Source organism: Leopardus geoffroyi, chromosome A1 (assembly GCF_018350155.1).
Source record: "Leopardus geoffroyi isolate Oge1 chromosome A1, O.geoffroyi_Oge1_pat1.0, whole genome shotgun sequence".
Taxonomy (NCBI): domain Eukaryota; kingdom Metazoa; phylum Chordata; class Mammalia; order Carnivora; family Felidae; genus Leopardus; species Leopardus geoffroyi.
The window spans coordinates 173260859-173274971 of NC_059326.1; the positions used below are offsets into that span (position 1 = coordinate 173260859).

The following is a 14113-nucleotide window of genomic DNA, read 5'->3' on the forward strand; positions in this document are numbered from 1 at the left end:
AAAGGGCTGGGCACGCGGCTAACAGGGACTCCTGAATCCAGACTAAGGTCTTGCAGGCCAAAGTTCATGATACAGCAGCCCACCCACCCTTCTGCCCTTCATTTCCTTGCGTGATAGATGAGGCTGATTCGGACATCCTGGATACATTAGAAGGATTGCAGGGAAATTGCTGAGACAGGCTGGGCTTTGGAAGCTGAGAGCTGAGAACCCACCATGGGGGCCACGTAGGGCCTTTCCCAGCTGGTCAAGAGCAGGTACCCAAGAAAGGCTTGCTGAGTGAAGAATGGGAGCTGAGGCTGCCTGGGAACCTTCCTCAGGTCTGGCTGTCTGAAACTAAGGTTGGACAAAAGGCTCCTGAGGCCATCACACTCACTCCTTCCCTAGCTCATTTCTGGGTCATAGAAAAGCTTCCTGCAAGAATCTCCAGGCCTGTAAGTCCATGGAACAAACCTAGTGCTGAGTAAGTGCTGTGAGGGAAAAGGCCATCTTTCCTCATACTCATTCATTCATTCAACAAACACTTCATGACACACCACTCCACATTACAGAAGTTGAGATGAAAAAGGTTAGGTCTCTGTCCTGAAGGCATTAGCCTGGAGAGAGCCAGACTGGACACAACCTCCATTTTGGCTTCCTTATCTATCTCTTATCCTGCTCCCCTGCATTCCTTCTCCACCTAACAGCCAAATGATCCTCTCAAACAAAGTAGATTCTCATCTTAAACCTTCTAACGACCTCCATGAGACCCTCTGTGACAGGGGGAGATGGATAAGTGGATGACATTGTATTAAGTTTAGGGCACCTGGGAAGTCTCCCACAGGTTGCCAAATAATTGAAAGTTTATCTTTGTCCCACCTTCTTAGATCAGTATTTAGAGCCCTGGGAGTATGAGAGGGTTGAGGGTGAGGGGTCAAGACACACATACTAGATCCAGCGGTAATATGGCCCCAAATCCCAGGTTTGTTAAGTTGCAGTCTGGCTCATGGGAGAAATTCTTTATTTAGATGCTTCAGTGACCAAGAGACAGAGCATAAGCACGCGCACACACACACCCATACACAATACATAAAGGCATTTCACAGGCAAAGGGATAGGCAATGGGGGGGGGGGCGGGGGGGAGAGGCCACGAGAGCAGCTAGGGGCTTCTTTGACTCAATGAAGGGGGGCCTATGATGGTGACACTCCTTGGAATTCCCGCTTGAAAGCTACAAGGAAATATCCACTCCCAGTGAAATCCCAGGCCGTAAAAGACAGCAGAGTTGGAGATATCTAGGTTTGGGGCCTGGGGAACACCTGTTTCCTCACTGCAGAAACCTGCACTGGCTCTCCTTTCTTTCCCTGGTACCCAGGAATCTCCTGGTGGATAATGGAAGAGGGCTAGCACCACAGCAACCTGGACAGGTGGTCTCCTACATGAGGAGGAGAGGGCTAGTAGAGCCAAGGAGCAGCAATGGACCTTTGAGCTGGCTGGCATGAGATAGTTCACCTTTTAAGGGCACAGAATCATCAAGAAAACTTGCATGTGGGGGCTTTCCCACATGACCCTGGGTCAGAGCACCTCTCTGATGGGGGAGGGGAAAAGGCCCCCCTCTTAGAGCTTTCATAATCCCACTGGATACCGAGGCCTCCTCCAGCTCTAGCTTTTCCCCAGCTGATGCATATCCTTAGCACCATTCAGGAACTGTGGAGAAGAGGCAGAAGGACAGCACTGCTCTGCCAGGACTGTGTCATTGCTCCAGGAGGAGACTTCACAGTGGGCAGAAAACTGTGTAACTGGCCAGCATCTGGTCTCAGGCTCAGGAAAGCCTGCACTTTTTGGGGAAAGGGAGTGTGTCATGTTAGCTCCAAGCTCCTATAGGGCAGCCACTTCCATCTGCCCTTTCCTACCTAGGCAGAACTCTGGTGTGAAAGCTCCAGGTTTCACTGGAGCTGCCTGGAGCCCAGGGACAGCTCAGTTCTTTAGCTGCAGAGACTGGTTCAAAAATGACCTGCAAAGGAAAGACAGGCCTGGGGCTCATGACATATGGCCCAAAGAGGCTGGGGAAGGGGAAAGGCCATCCTCCAAACTACTATTCTGTGAGGCCCCAAGTCCTTTCAAGATCCACCCCCTTCCCTTGTCCTGACCTAGAGGGCCCATTCCAAAGGGGAAGAGCAGGGGTGGATTAGCCTGGACCAATCAGAGGCTATCTGTGGCCCACTCCTGCCTAAGGCCTATGTGTTCTCCAGGTATAAGAAAGGAGGAAGAGGGAGCCAAGGGCTGACCATGGTCACGGGAAGCTGGCTCACGGCTGGTTCAACCTGGGGTGCTGGACAGAAACACCTCTAGTCTTCCAAGGTGGCTGAGTCTTTCTGAATGGGCTGCCTTTGCACTGGAATCTGGCCCAGGGGTGATGCCATTGTTTTTGGTGACCTGTAGTTTGAGAAGGAATAAACACACAGGGTCAGTTTGTGGTGGTTATGATGGTGCTCCAGGTAATTTTCTAAAGATAGTACAGCTCTTCCAGGGCCTTGGAGTAATAAGGTGACCAGGTCTCCTTTACTGAGGGTCACTGCATGCTAGGCACAATGCTGGGTGCTTTGCTTCTAGCATCCTATTTAATCTTCATGGCAATTCTACAAGGCGGGGATAGTACCCCTGTTTTGTATATAAGGAAACTAAAGTTCAGAAAGTCTAAGTCACCTGACCCCAGTAGGCTTTTTATTGTTGTTTTCTGTTTTTTTTTTTTTTTAATTTTTAAAATTAAATAATTATGTTGTTGTTGTTGACCATCCCTCCACCCTTAAGCTTTTTAAAAGTGTGGCAGGTTCAGGACAGCAGCCCACATCTCTCCACTACCAAACCATTTATTCTGCCTATAGGGCCCTATATGACCTGGATAGTACAGACTGATCATTCTTTCCCTCACACTGAGTCAAAAGTGGCTCTCCAGTCACTCTATCCCACTTTCTGCGTACCTAGTAATAACTGATATTGTCTTATTTGTTTATGGATTTGTTTAGGATCTGCTTCTACCACTAGATGGGGATCCAAAAAAAATCAGGAAACAGCATTGATCCTGGTTCCTACTATAGCCCTAGTGCTCCATATAGGACCTGGCACATAGTAGGTACTCAATAAATATTTGTTGAATGAATGAAAGCTTACCTCTAATAGTTCCCTTTTCTGGTTACCAGCATTTCACATACTTTATCTCTAACTCTCAGGTCATCCCATAAGGTGAGGATAATGAGCCCCATATGCGATGGCAGAGCAAAATAAATGTACTTTGGAATCAAAAGGTTTGAATTCTGGGTCTAACTCCAAGTAACTAAGTGGCTTGGGCAAGTCACTTAACCTACCTGACATTGGGTTTCCTCAGGTCGTAAAGGGGTGTGTGTGTGTGTGTCTTAATTCAGAGCTGCTACTGTGAATTAAATGAAATTAACTTAGGTGTTCAACAAATAGTAGCTATAATCTTACAGAAGAGGAAGTGGAGGCTCAGAGAAGTTTACTGACTCACCCAAAGTCACATAGCTGAAAATATAGAAAGAAAAGAGTAAATACTAGCATTTTCAAGACTGGGTACCCCCAGGCTCTGGTTGTCTCCAGGTTGTATGCTGAAACTGCCACCAGTCAAGCTGCAAGGGAGATGTGCTGAAATGGGAGTGAGCCCCAGGCTGGACTGTGCAGGCTTGTCTCAAGTCCATATCTAAAAGAAGCCTCAAAAGTCCTCAGATCTGCTGCAATGTGGGAGGGGAAACTTCAGTCAGAGTGGAGAGGACCAAGGACATTTTGACTAATATTTTGTGTTTCTACCACCTTTAGTTAATTCAGCTCTGTGAACAATGCAGAACCTACCATTTAAGTCAAATAAATCAGTTTATTAGACTTGGTTGCCTGAAACTCAATTTCCTTATCTATAAAATGAGTATATTCTCATCTCAGAAAGTTATGTTGTAGCACACGTCCACACTACCCAGTTCCCTTCTGAGAGGAAGAGACAGAACTGCATAAGCCCTCCCCTTACCAGGCCCTAGCCTCCTCATATCACACGGTGCCATAACCTCCTTGTTAGCATGATGCCCTAGAAAAGCATGCTGTGAGCCAGACAAGACTCAGTTTGAATTATAGGCTCTGTCTCATAGTATCACTTGAATGGTGGTTGCCTCTGTCTATAATAATAATACCTTCTTCCTAGGGTTGTTGTGTGGATTACCTGAGAGGATTTGCTTGGCATATGCCCTGCAACAGAACAGGGGTTCAAAGAGTGTTAGTCATTTTCAAGGTTATCATGAACAGATGACTGTGTTTACCTCTTCCCTTCAAAGCACTTATCAGAATTTGTAGTTATTAGTTGTTTACTCATTTATTGTTTGTCTCCTCCCATCAGAATGTAAGGTCACAAGAGCAGGGACTGGATCTGTTTTGGCCACCACCCAGAGGGTGTTCAATAAATATTTGATCAATGAATGAACAAATCTGGTCATATTTGGTAATAACCTGGAGAGGGAGCTTTTGCCATAGAACTGATGGCAGTAGAGACTAGGTTCTTAGGCCAGTGACAGGCTTGAGGGAAGCTTCCCTAGTCAGACTGCTATAGGGCAGGAAATCTAAGTACTTTTAGGAGACCGCCAAGGAAAGTGTCTTAAGTTTCTCTACTCAAACCTTCAGTGGCAGGTCCAAAGGCTGCGGAGAAGCTGATGGGAGGAAAAACTTACAGAGGAGACACTTTTGTTAACTGATTGATTTTCTGTTGACTGAGAAAAGGCTGCCAGGATTCCATTTTAGCAAAGTAGTACCTGGCTTTGTTTTGATTTAGAAGCCTTGAGTTCTTGTAGCAGACTCTTGAATTTCAAAGGAAGATTACTCACTGGTTCTTGTGTTTGAAGCCGCTGACATGAGCTTGATACTGTTCTATGGAGTTCAGCACTATCTTACACGTCTTGCAGGGGTAACCCTTCCCAGCTGAAACACACATAAAAGTCAAGATACTTAGTTATCCAGGAACAAGGGACCTGGGGACTGCTGCTTTTGACAGTAAATGCCCTTCTGAGGATGGATGGTGGGGTGAGATTAGGTGGTTGGCCCTGATGAGAATCCCAGAGGCCTCAATGCTCAGGGGACACTGGCTGTGTGCCTATGTGCTTTCTGGGGTTGGGAACCTCCTCACTCCCCTCTGTACCCCCAAGTCCCAGAATCGAACCTGGTCTACAGTAGCTGTCTGTTGAGTAAATAAAAGATTGACAGAACAAAGAGGTGACATTTGGTGTATCTTTTTACCTGGACTGTGCTAAGTGGCCTCATTAAGGATGCCCTTCACTGAGAGATCTCTGGGAAACTGCCACTCTCCCTAGGCTTGCAATAACAGTAATTAATGAGAATGCCTGCTATGAAAATTAATCTAGTCTTTCTATCTTGGGGCTCACAGACACTCTTACTACCAGGGCTGATCCAATGACAAAGTGGCCTTTGTCCACATGGCCAAGATATGGAGCTGGACTCCTGGCTCTGCCTTCATGTGATCTTGACTAAACCCCTTCCCCTTCCTGATCCTCAGCTTTTCTCAACTGTAAGTCAATTATACCATAACTTATAACCATAATACTTATAATAAAAGCCAGTATCATTAACCAAGTACCTGATATAGGCCATGCACGCTATATAATTTTGCTTGGCCCTCATAATGATTTTCCTGGGAAAATCATTATCATTATTTTATAAAGGAAAATAAGGCAAAGTCACATGTCTAAGAACACAGTGTTAGTAAGTGGCAAACTCAGGCTTGGCTGACCACAAAGGCTGTACTTATTCTAGCATGACAGATGTTAGCTGTACAAGAAAGGCAGCTGTACACATGACTTCAAGAGCCCTCTGGTTCTGACACTCTTCTAACCATCTGCCACCCTGAAGTTTCACAGCTCTGGAGTGAGATCACCTAGGCTCAAATCCCAGCTCTATCATTTCTTACCTGTAGGACCACAGGCCAGTTACTTAACCTCTCTGAGATTTGGTTTCCTCATTTGTAAAAGTGGGGCTTCTCTGAGACTCAGGTTCCTTACCTATAAAATGAGGTTAATATTAGTATCAACCTCATAAAGTTACTGTAATGATTTAAATAAAAGCATTTGACACATAGTAAGTGCTCAACAAATGTGAGCTCTTATTACTAGTATTTTTTCACTCTTATGGGCTCCATGCATCAGTCTGGCAAAGAGGTGGAGAGTATCTTTTAACCAGCCTTCTATGGCAGCTGTAGCTGAGAACACCAATGATCTCCTCTACTCCAATTAGCTAGCCGATGTTCCTTTGTATCTTCAGGTATTTCCTGGAAGACACACCCCTTTAGAGCATTTAAGGGGAATATTACTGCAATCAGAATTCAGGTCCATTTTAGACATTTATGGCCAGCATTTGCAGAAGGCTTAATCTTAGACCCTCAGCTCTTCTCTTTCTAAACTCTCTAGGGGTTTCATTCATTCTGCTGATTTTCATTACCACCTAAAATATATGAAACCACTAATATTTAACAATTACTGACTTACCAAAATGGCAATATCTCTAACCCAGACCTCTCATTTGAGTTCTAGACCTATATATCCAACTGCCTACTTGGATATCTCATGGGCATCTTAACTCCAAGCTGACAAAACCTGGCTATCCAACCTAATTGCTTAAGACTAAATCTGGTTATCATCTTCAACTATTCCCTCTCCTTCACCTCCCACATTTTGTTTTTTTGTTTTTGTTTTTGGTTTTTTTTTTTTGGTAAAGATCTTATTTTTATGTCATCTCTACACCCAATGTAGGGCTTGAACTCACAATCCTGAGATCAAGAATTGCACGCTCTGAAGGCTGACCCAGCCAGGCCCCCCTCACCTCCCACATTTGATGGCCAAATCCAGATAATTCTTTTTTCTTTTTTAAGTTCATTGATTTATTTTGAGTGAGAGAGGGAGAGTGCGAGCAAGGGTGCAGAGAGAGAGTGGGGGAGAGAGAATCCGCAGCAGGCTCCACACTGACAGCATGGAGCTGGATGTAGGGCTCAATCTTACAAACTGTGACATCATGATCCGAGCTGAAATCAAGAGTTGGATGTTTAACTGAGCCACCCAGACGCCCCTAAATCCTGACAATTCTACTTCCTACATAGCTCTTGAATCCATCTACTTCTGTCTCCTCCACTGCTACCTTACTTAGTCCAAGCTCCCATCCTCTCTAGTATGAATTACTACAATACCGTCATTGCTGGGGTCTCCCCACTCCTCTTCCTCCCTTTTCCAAACCATTCTCCACTTTGTAAGCAGAATGATCTAATAATGCTTAAATTGTCATTGGCTTCCCAATGCTTTTAGGTTAAAGGCCCAAATCCTTAACATGACCAACAATACCAGGACTGGATGCTCCGTCATCTCCCCAGGATTGTTTTGCCCCACATTATCCTCCTTTCACTCTGGGAAACCTTCACTGATCCCTGTTCCAATTTAAGTTGTCCCATTTGTTTCCTTTCCTTTTTTTTTTTTTTTTAAAGATTTTATTTTTAAGTAGTTTCTACACCTAACATGGGGCTTGAACTTACAACCCTGAGATCAAGAACTGTGTGCTCTGCCAACTGAGTCAGCCATGTGTCCCATTTGTTTCCTTTTCTAAAGCTTGTCACACTTGCAGTTATTTGCTCAATTCCTGTCTTTTATACTAAACTCTAAGCTTCATGAGAACATGGACAACACCTGTCTTGTTTACTAACATATATACAATGCCTGACAAATATTAGGAAAGCACTTAGCAAATATTTCTTGACTATATATGATTTTTTGTTTTGAGAGAGAGAGTGCGCGTGAATGAGTGCGTGCCTGAGCGGGGGAGGGGGGGAGGGGGGGAGAGGGAGAGAGGGAGAGAGGGAGAGAGGGAGAAAGGGAGAAAGGGAGAAAGGGAGAGGGAGAGAGAGACAGAAAGGGAGAGAGAGAGAAAGACAGAGAGAAAGAGAGAAAGAGAGAGAGAGAGAGAGAGAGAGAGAAAATCTTAAGCAGGCTCCATGCTCCAACACAGGGCTTGATCCCATGACCCTGGGATCATGACCTAAAATCAAGAGTTGGATACTGACTGAGCCATTCAGGCACTCTTTGACTATATATGAACTTAACAAGACCTGAAAATCTGTCCTAAACATAGTTGAAGAGACTCGGGGGATCAGCATGGGGCAGAGAAAGCAGCCCTGTTCTATGTAGGAGGCAAGGCCCTAAGCAGGGAAAGAAAGTGATGGGGTAAAGCAGAGGAGGATTCCAGTAACCTGGGGTGAGTGTTGAATGCTCTGACAGTTGGAAGGATTTGGCTGCCTGAATGATATGCAGGCTTTAGTTTTAGCATTCTTGGATAAATGAGAGAAATGTGAGCCAGGAATATAAAGCAAATTTCAAGTCTTTGATCTGCTTGGTAGACGCTGCATCTTCCCCTTGGGGAAGAGATCTGGACACTCTGGATCATCTCACATTTGACCCATACTTGTCATGAGACACTCTGACAGGAGCCCCATGGAAACTATTCTCTGGACCCACTATAGAATTTAACCCAAATTTCAATGTGGCTCAGGTGCTGCCTAGTGTGGGACCCAGGAAAAATCACCTCATCTTTCTGATCCTAATGACCTCATTTGTAAAATGGGGACAATCAAACTTGCACAGCAGAGCTGCTGTGAGGATTAAATCTGGCAATTACATGTGAGAGTACCTAGCCTAAGGTCTGGACTGTAACAGCCACAGGTAAGTATAGGATGACTGATTGAATGAATGAATGAACAAGCTTCAACAGAGGCCAGCAGGGAAAAGTCAAGCTGCTAACAAACCTAAAACCTTTGCTACGGTGGAATCCCTGTTAGCTGAAGTCACTGCCTGCATATCCTAGGTCAACATTCCACCTCTGTGGGTAAGAAGGGGGTCAAAATGAGTTCAATGCCTCTGATGTCCTACAGTTGGAAAGCCTCCTGCCAAGTACACTCAGAGCTGGAGGCAGGAGGAAGGAGTGTAAGTTTTGGAGCCAGACAGAGCTACAGACACATATTGATGTTCTCACTTATCAATATCAGGTCCTATCAGCTCTATGACCTTGAGCAAGTTACTCTGAGTCTCAACTTCTTTATCTGTAAAATGCGAAAATCATACCTATTTTTAGGAATGCTGTGGGAATTAAATTATAATGTATATATTAATATCAAAAGGCGTGTGATGCCCCTGCCCCCTGCCTAGGTTTTCATGAAAAATTGTGGCTGATCTGTAAAGCAGTCAGATGCCTTAAGCAAGAAAAAAGCATCCAGGATACAGTTCTAGGATTAAGTTTGGTAATCAGCCTTAGGCAAAGGGAGGAGTAGATATAGGAAGGAGACTTTGGCTTGAGATAAAAGTATAGAATGGGGGAGTGCCTGGGTGGCTCAGTCGGTTAAAGCATCTGACTTGCATCAGACTTCCGCTCAGGTCATGATCCGGTTCGTGGGTTCAAGCCTCGCATTGGGCTCCATGCTGACAGTGCAGGGCCTGCTTGGGATTGTCTCTCTCCCTTTCTCTCTGCCCCTTTCCCACTCATACTTTCTTTCTCTCAAAATAAATAAACTTAAAAAATAAAAAGAATAGAACGGGTACAAGTTAAGACAAGCAGCCTAAAATATGGCAGTGCCAAACATTAAAAAAAAGGGGAGGGGCCTGGGTGGCTCAGTCGGTTAAGCTTTGGACTTCAGCTCAGGTCATGATCTCGCGGTTGGTGGGTTTGAGCCCCTCATTGGACTCTGTGCTGACAGCATGGGGCCTGGAGCCTGCTTCAGATTCTTTGTCCTCCTCTCTCTCTGCCCCTCACGCATTCATGCTCTCTCTCTCTCTCTCAAAAATAAATAAACATTAAAAAAAAAAAAAATTAAACATGGCAGTGCCTGAGTCCTGCTAGTGGACAAGAGAGAATGAGGATATGACCAGAGCAGGGCCAAATAAAGATGGCCAAGAGCTGGAGCAAAGAAGAGTCAGCTGCAAGAGAACCCTGGGTCATGCCAGCTGGATACTGTGTTGTCCCTATCAGTCTCAGGCCAAAATAGGAGGGTGTCACAGAGGGTTCTGAGGAGCTTGGTTCTGAAGTTCCCATATTTCTCAGCATATGGGGCTGATCCTGTTAAAGAGGAAGGCACTGCCTGCATATGGGAACACCAAGCACTTAATTTTGAAGAGGTTTATAAAGCAGGGTCCTTCAGTGGCATTGGAAGAGCACTCCTTGGCACCCTGCTAAAGGGACCTTCCCTTATTTCATAGCCACTATTTTGCACCCATCTCATCTGTGTCAGTATTGCTCAAGGACAACCTGTGTTGTAAGGCTGCTTTGGGTTTGGGGATTGATAGAGAGGCATGATCTCCCTTGCCCATATGTGGTCTGGAACATCTACAGTATCTGGGTGTTCACCTTTCTAAGACTGTGGCAAGAGCACAGATGACTCCAAGTAGCAGGTTCCCTGAGGCCAAGTTGTTTGTACTTGGATGCCATGGGGACCTCAAGTGTTGACTGGTGCTGCATCTCCATGGCCTGAGTGGAAACCCTGAGGACTCATACGAATGTAGGCTCCATGAGACAGGCACTGTGTCAGTCTTGGTCACCACTGTATCCCAAAGAGGGTACACAGTAGGTACTCAATAAATATTTACTGACTGAATGAAAGAGAAAATAATAATCTCCCCTCCTCCACTCTTATTATAAGCCCTGAGAAGTTAATGTGATGGGAAGGGCTCTTAACTCTTCATGAATACTTACTCCTGTGATGTTGACTGGCATCTAGAAGTCAGGGTAAAAGCTAATATTCTGAGTCAGAGTGGGGTATGGGCAGGCCTCAACTGCTGAGAAGCGAGGGGCCCTGAGGACACTCTAATATCTGGCAGAGGCTGCTGAGGGCCTTCACACAAGGAATGTGGATGACAGGGAGCTTAAATCAGAGGTTGCAAACTGGTGGCCCTTGGCCCAAATCTGGCTTGCAGACAGATTTGGCTCATACACGGTTTAACATTTTTTAAATTTAGTAGCACATTTAAAATGGAGAGGAATTCTATTTTTTTTTTAAGATTATTTTTAAGTAATCTCTACATCCGACATGGGATTTCAACTCACAGTCCTGAGACCAAGAGTTGCATACTCTACCGACTGAGCCAGCCAGGCCCCCTAAACATTAGGGAAATTCTTTTTTTTCAAAAAATTTTTTAATGTTTATTTATTTTTGAGAGAGAGACAGACAGACAGAATGTAAGTAGAGGAGGGGCAAAGAGAGAGACAGAGAGACACAGATTCCGAAGCAGGCTCTAGGCTCTGTTAGCACAGAGCCCAACGTGGGGCTTGAACTCACGAACTATGAGATCATAGCCTGAGCCAAAGTCAGACACTTAACTGACTGAGCCATTCAGGTGCCTCAAAAATGAGGGGAATTCTTAAACAAATCTGACTTTCTAGATTCCTTGAAAAACTGAAAGATATGGTAATAACTAACTGGAGCTGGCTAGGAGAGGCATGCACTCTTCAGCTGGTCATGCTCATTTACTTATTTTTATTTCCTATCTGGTTTCTGCAGGCATTTGAGGGTGCAATGCCTGCGAGGGGAGATGTAAGGAGGAAAAGACAGCATTGGTAGTCTGGAGAACTCTAGTCCTCAAGCCCTGATCCAGCTCTTGGTGTGAGCTGGGCCCCCTTACCTGATGAGTCAGTGACAGCAGGGTCGGCCAGCCGCCCATAGTGTGCCATGAGTTTGAGCTTGGTTTCCTGTTTCCTGTGTTTCTTGCCCACATAATGTTGTTGAGCCATGACAGGGTCGTTGAAAGTCGCATGGCAGAGGCTGCAGAACTTGTCTGGGTCTATCATTTCTCTATTCTGGTGCAAGGCTAAGGTGGAGGCCACAAGGAAAGGGTTTGTAAGGCGTTTCGACAGAGCTGCGGTGAGAGAGTTCAAACAGAAACAATGAAAAAAGACCCAGAAGGTGCCAAGCTTTCGAGTATGCTGAATGGAAAGAAAGGCTGGGTCACTAGTCACACTTGCAGATGTAGCACTGCCTGTGTGAATCACACAGTGAAAGTCTTATCTAATTGGGAAAACTGGCAAGATTTGGGAGAGCTCAAAGACCAGCTACTTTGGTCAGCAGTTTTCACTACTTTGGGCATATGAATCCTGATTTCCTCATATTCTGAGGAGGTTCTGCACTTCTGCTATCCAGTTGTCAAATTATAACAGTCTAGAAATGTACATGTTTCTAGTTCTTTTATCCCTCAGAATTCCCCAGAGCTTCACAGCAAGTGGGACAAAAAACTGGGAGCCAATGCACAGATGTAGTAATTGAGAGCCTGAGGATTGGGAGAGTCATTTAGAAAAGGTAACCGTACTAGGAGGCCTTTTGGGTTACACTGTCTTCTAGGCTGAGTAGGAGAAAGAGAGGATGATACTGACGTTAAGTTACATGCTTTGTACATATATTTCCTCCTTTGGTCCTCAGAACTACCCCATGAGATAAATATCATCTTACCACATTATAGAGAAAAATCAAGGCTCAGATGGGTAAAGTGACTTGCCCAAGATTACCCTGGTAGTGAGTGAATCCATCTGCGTGACCCTAAAGACTATGCCCTCTTCGCTATGCCAGGCTGCCAGAGTGTGGTAGGGAAACCTGAGGGAGGGCTATAGTCCATGCTTTTACCTTCAGAAAACATCCTTGGTTCTGGTCAATGAATTCAGGTAATCAGAGTGTGTTATGAGTCCCCTGTGGGTCAACAAATGTCCTGATACTCCTGGCAGGCCACACAGCTGCTTTATAAAGTGGATGCCAAGACTCACGAATGAGTCCATGTGGCTAGAAAGGTGTCAACCCAGTAATCACTGTTTTAAAAATGTGGCCTAGACCCCCCACCAATGGTGGAAGAGGAGTGGGGCTCAGCAGCACTCAGACAGATGGCTCAGATGCTTGCTCAGCAAGTTGCTTGAAAAGTAATGCACATGTTGTAGAATATTTGATAATATGAGAAAACATTCAATATGTGGTGTTACATTAAAAAGAAAGCAGGTTATACAGAAATCTGTTTCTTATGTCTTCAATTTTGTAAAACAAACGAAAAAACATACTGGTGATGCATGGAAAAAAGGCCAAAAGCATAGAGTAAAAGGGTGCTTTTCAGTAATATCCAACTTTTCTATAATGAATATAGACTTCTGACATCAGAAAAGAGATAATAATGGTCGTTAAAACATAAAAGGCAAAAAAAAAAAAAAAAAAAAGACATAAAAGGCCATTCTTTAAAAGATACTGAAGCATCAGAGGTGAACGGTTAAGTTGGAGGAACCGCTTCACGGACATCCAAAAAATAACTATGGGAGTCTTCTCTCAGGAAATAGCTTGAAATATGGAAAGAGTTTTCTACAGGGATGTTTGCTGTACTGTTATTTATAAATATCAAAAAAGGGGAGGGGGAAAATGTTCAACATTAGAGGAATGGTGTTATGATAGGATATTATAAAGTCATTAAAATGTTTATGAAAAAGTTTTTAATAACATGGGGAAATACAAATGTTATATTAAACAGAAAGAGTATTAAAGAAAATTACACACAATATGATCTTATCATTGTTAAAAGATATATGCACAATCATATGTGGGTAGTAGCATTTTGAAATGTCACTAATATATTAACAGTGTTTCTCTGTGGTAGGATTTGGGGGATATTTTACTTTCTTCTTTGTACTTTTTTGCATCATTTCAGCTAGAATTATTCATAATGAGTATGCATCATTTTTATAAATATAAGGTTATTTAAAGTATTCTATGTTTATATGCACGTATATATGGATTTAATCTGTACATACATAAAACTATACACACAGATATACACACATACACATAACAAAAGATTATAGGAAAAACAATACTCCAAAATATTAACAGTGGTTACCTCTGAATGGCAAAATTATGTGTACTTTTTCTTTTCATATATCTGTATTTTCCATATTTTCTACAACATGCTTCTATTACTTTCACATTAGAAACATGTTTAACTTCATAAATATAGTTATAAACTCATGTAAAAACATAGAAATGTGCTTAAACTACAAAATTCAATGAAAAGTAAAAGCAGGATACAAACA

General features: G+C 43.8%; 1 protein-coding gene across 8 annotated transcripts in view; it reads right to left on the bottom strand.

Moving 5' to 3' along the window:
• Positions 1–980: 980 nt before the first annotated feature.
• Positions 981–14113, bottom strand: part of ZNF346 (zinc finger protein 346) — a 30642-nt gene continuing 17509 nt past the window's right edge. For 2 of the 8 annotated variants that reach the window (XM_045447464.1, XM_045447437.1), the window contains 3 exons: positions 11683–11916; positions 4852–4945; positions 981–2410 (listed from right to left, as the gene is read on the bottom strand). In XM_045447464.1, coding sequence (XP_045303420.1) covers positions 2323–2410; positions 4852–4945; positions 11683–11916 — 416 coding nt within the window. In that variant the 3' untranslated portion in view covers positions 981–2322. Of the gene's footprint in view, positions 4223–4851; positions 4946–5948; positions 6040–11682; positions 11917–14113 lie in introns of all 8 variants that reach the window. The other 6 variants (XM_045447448.1, XM_045447475.1, XM_045447474.1 and 3 more) reach the window with 4 other exon arrangements.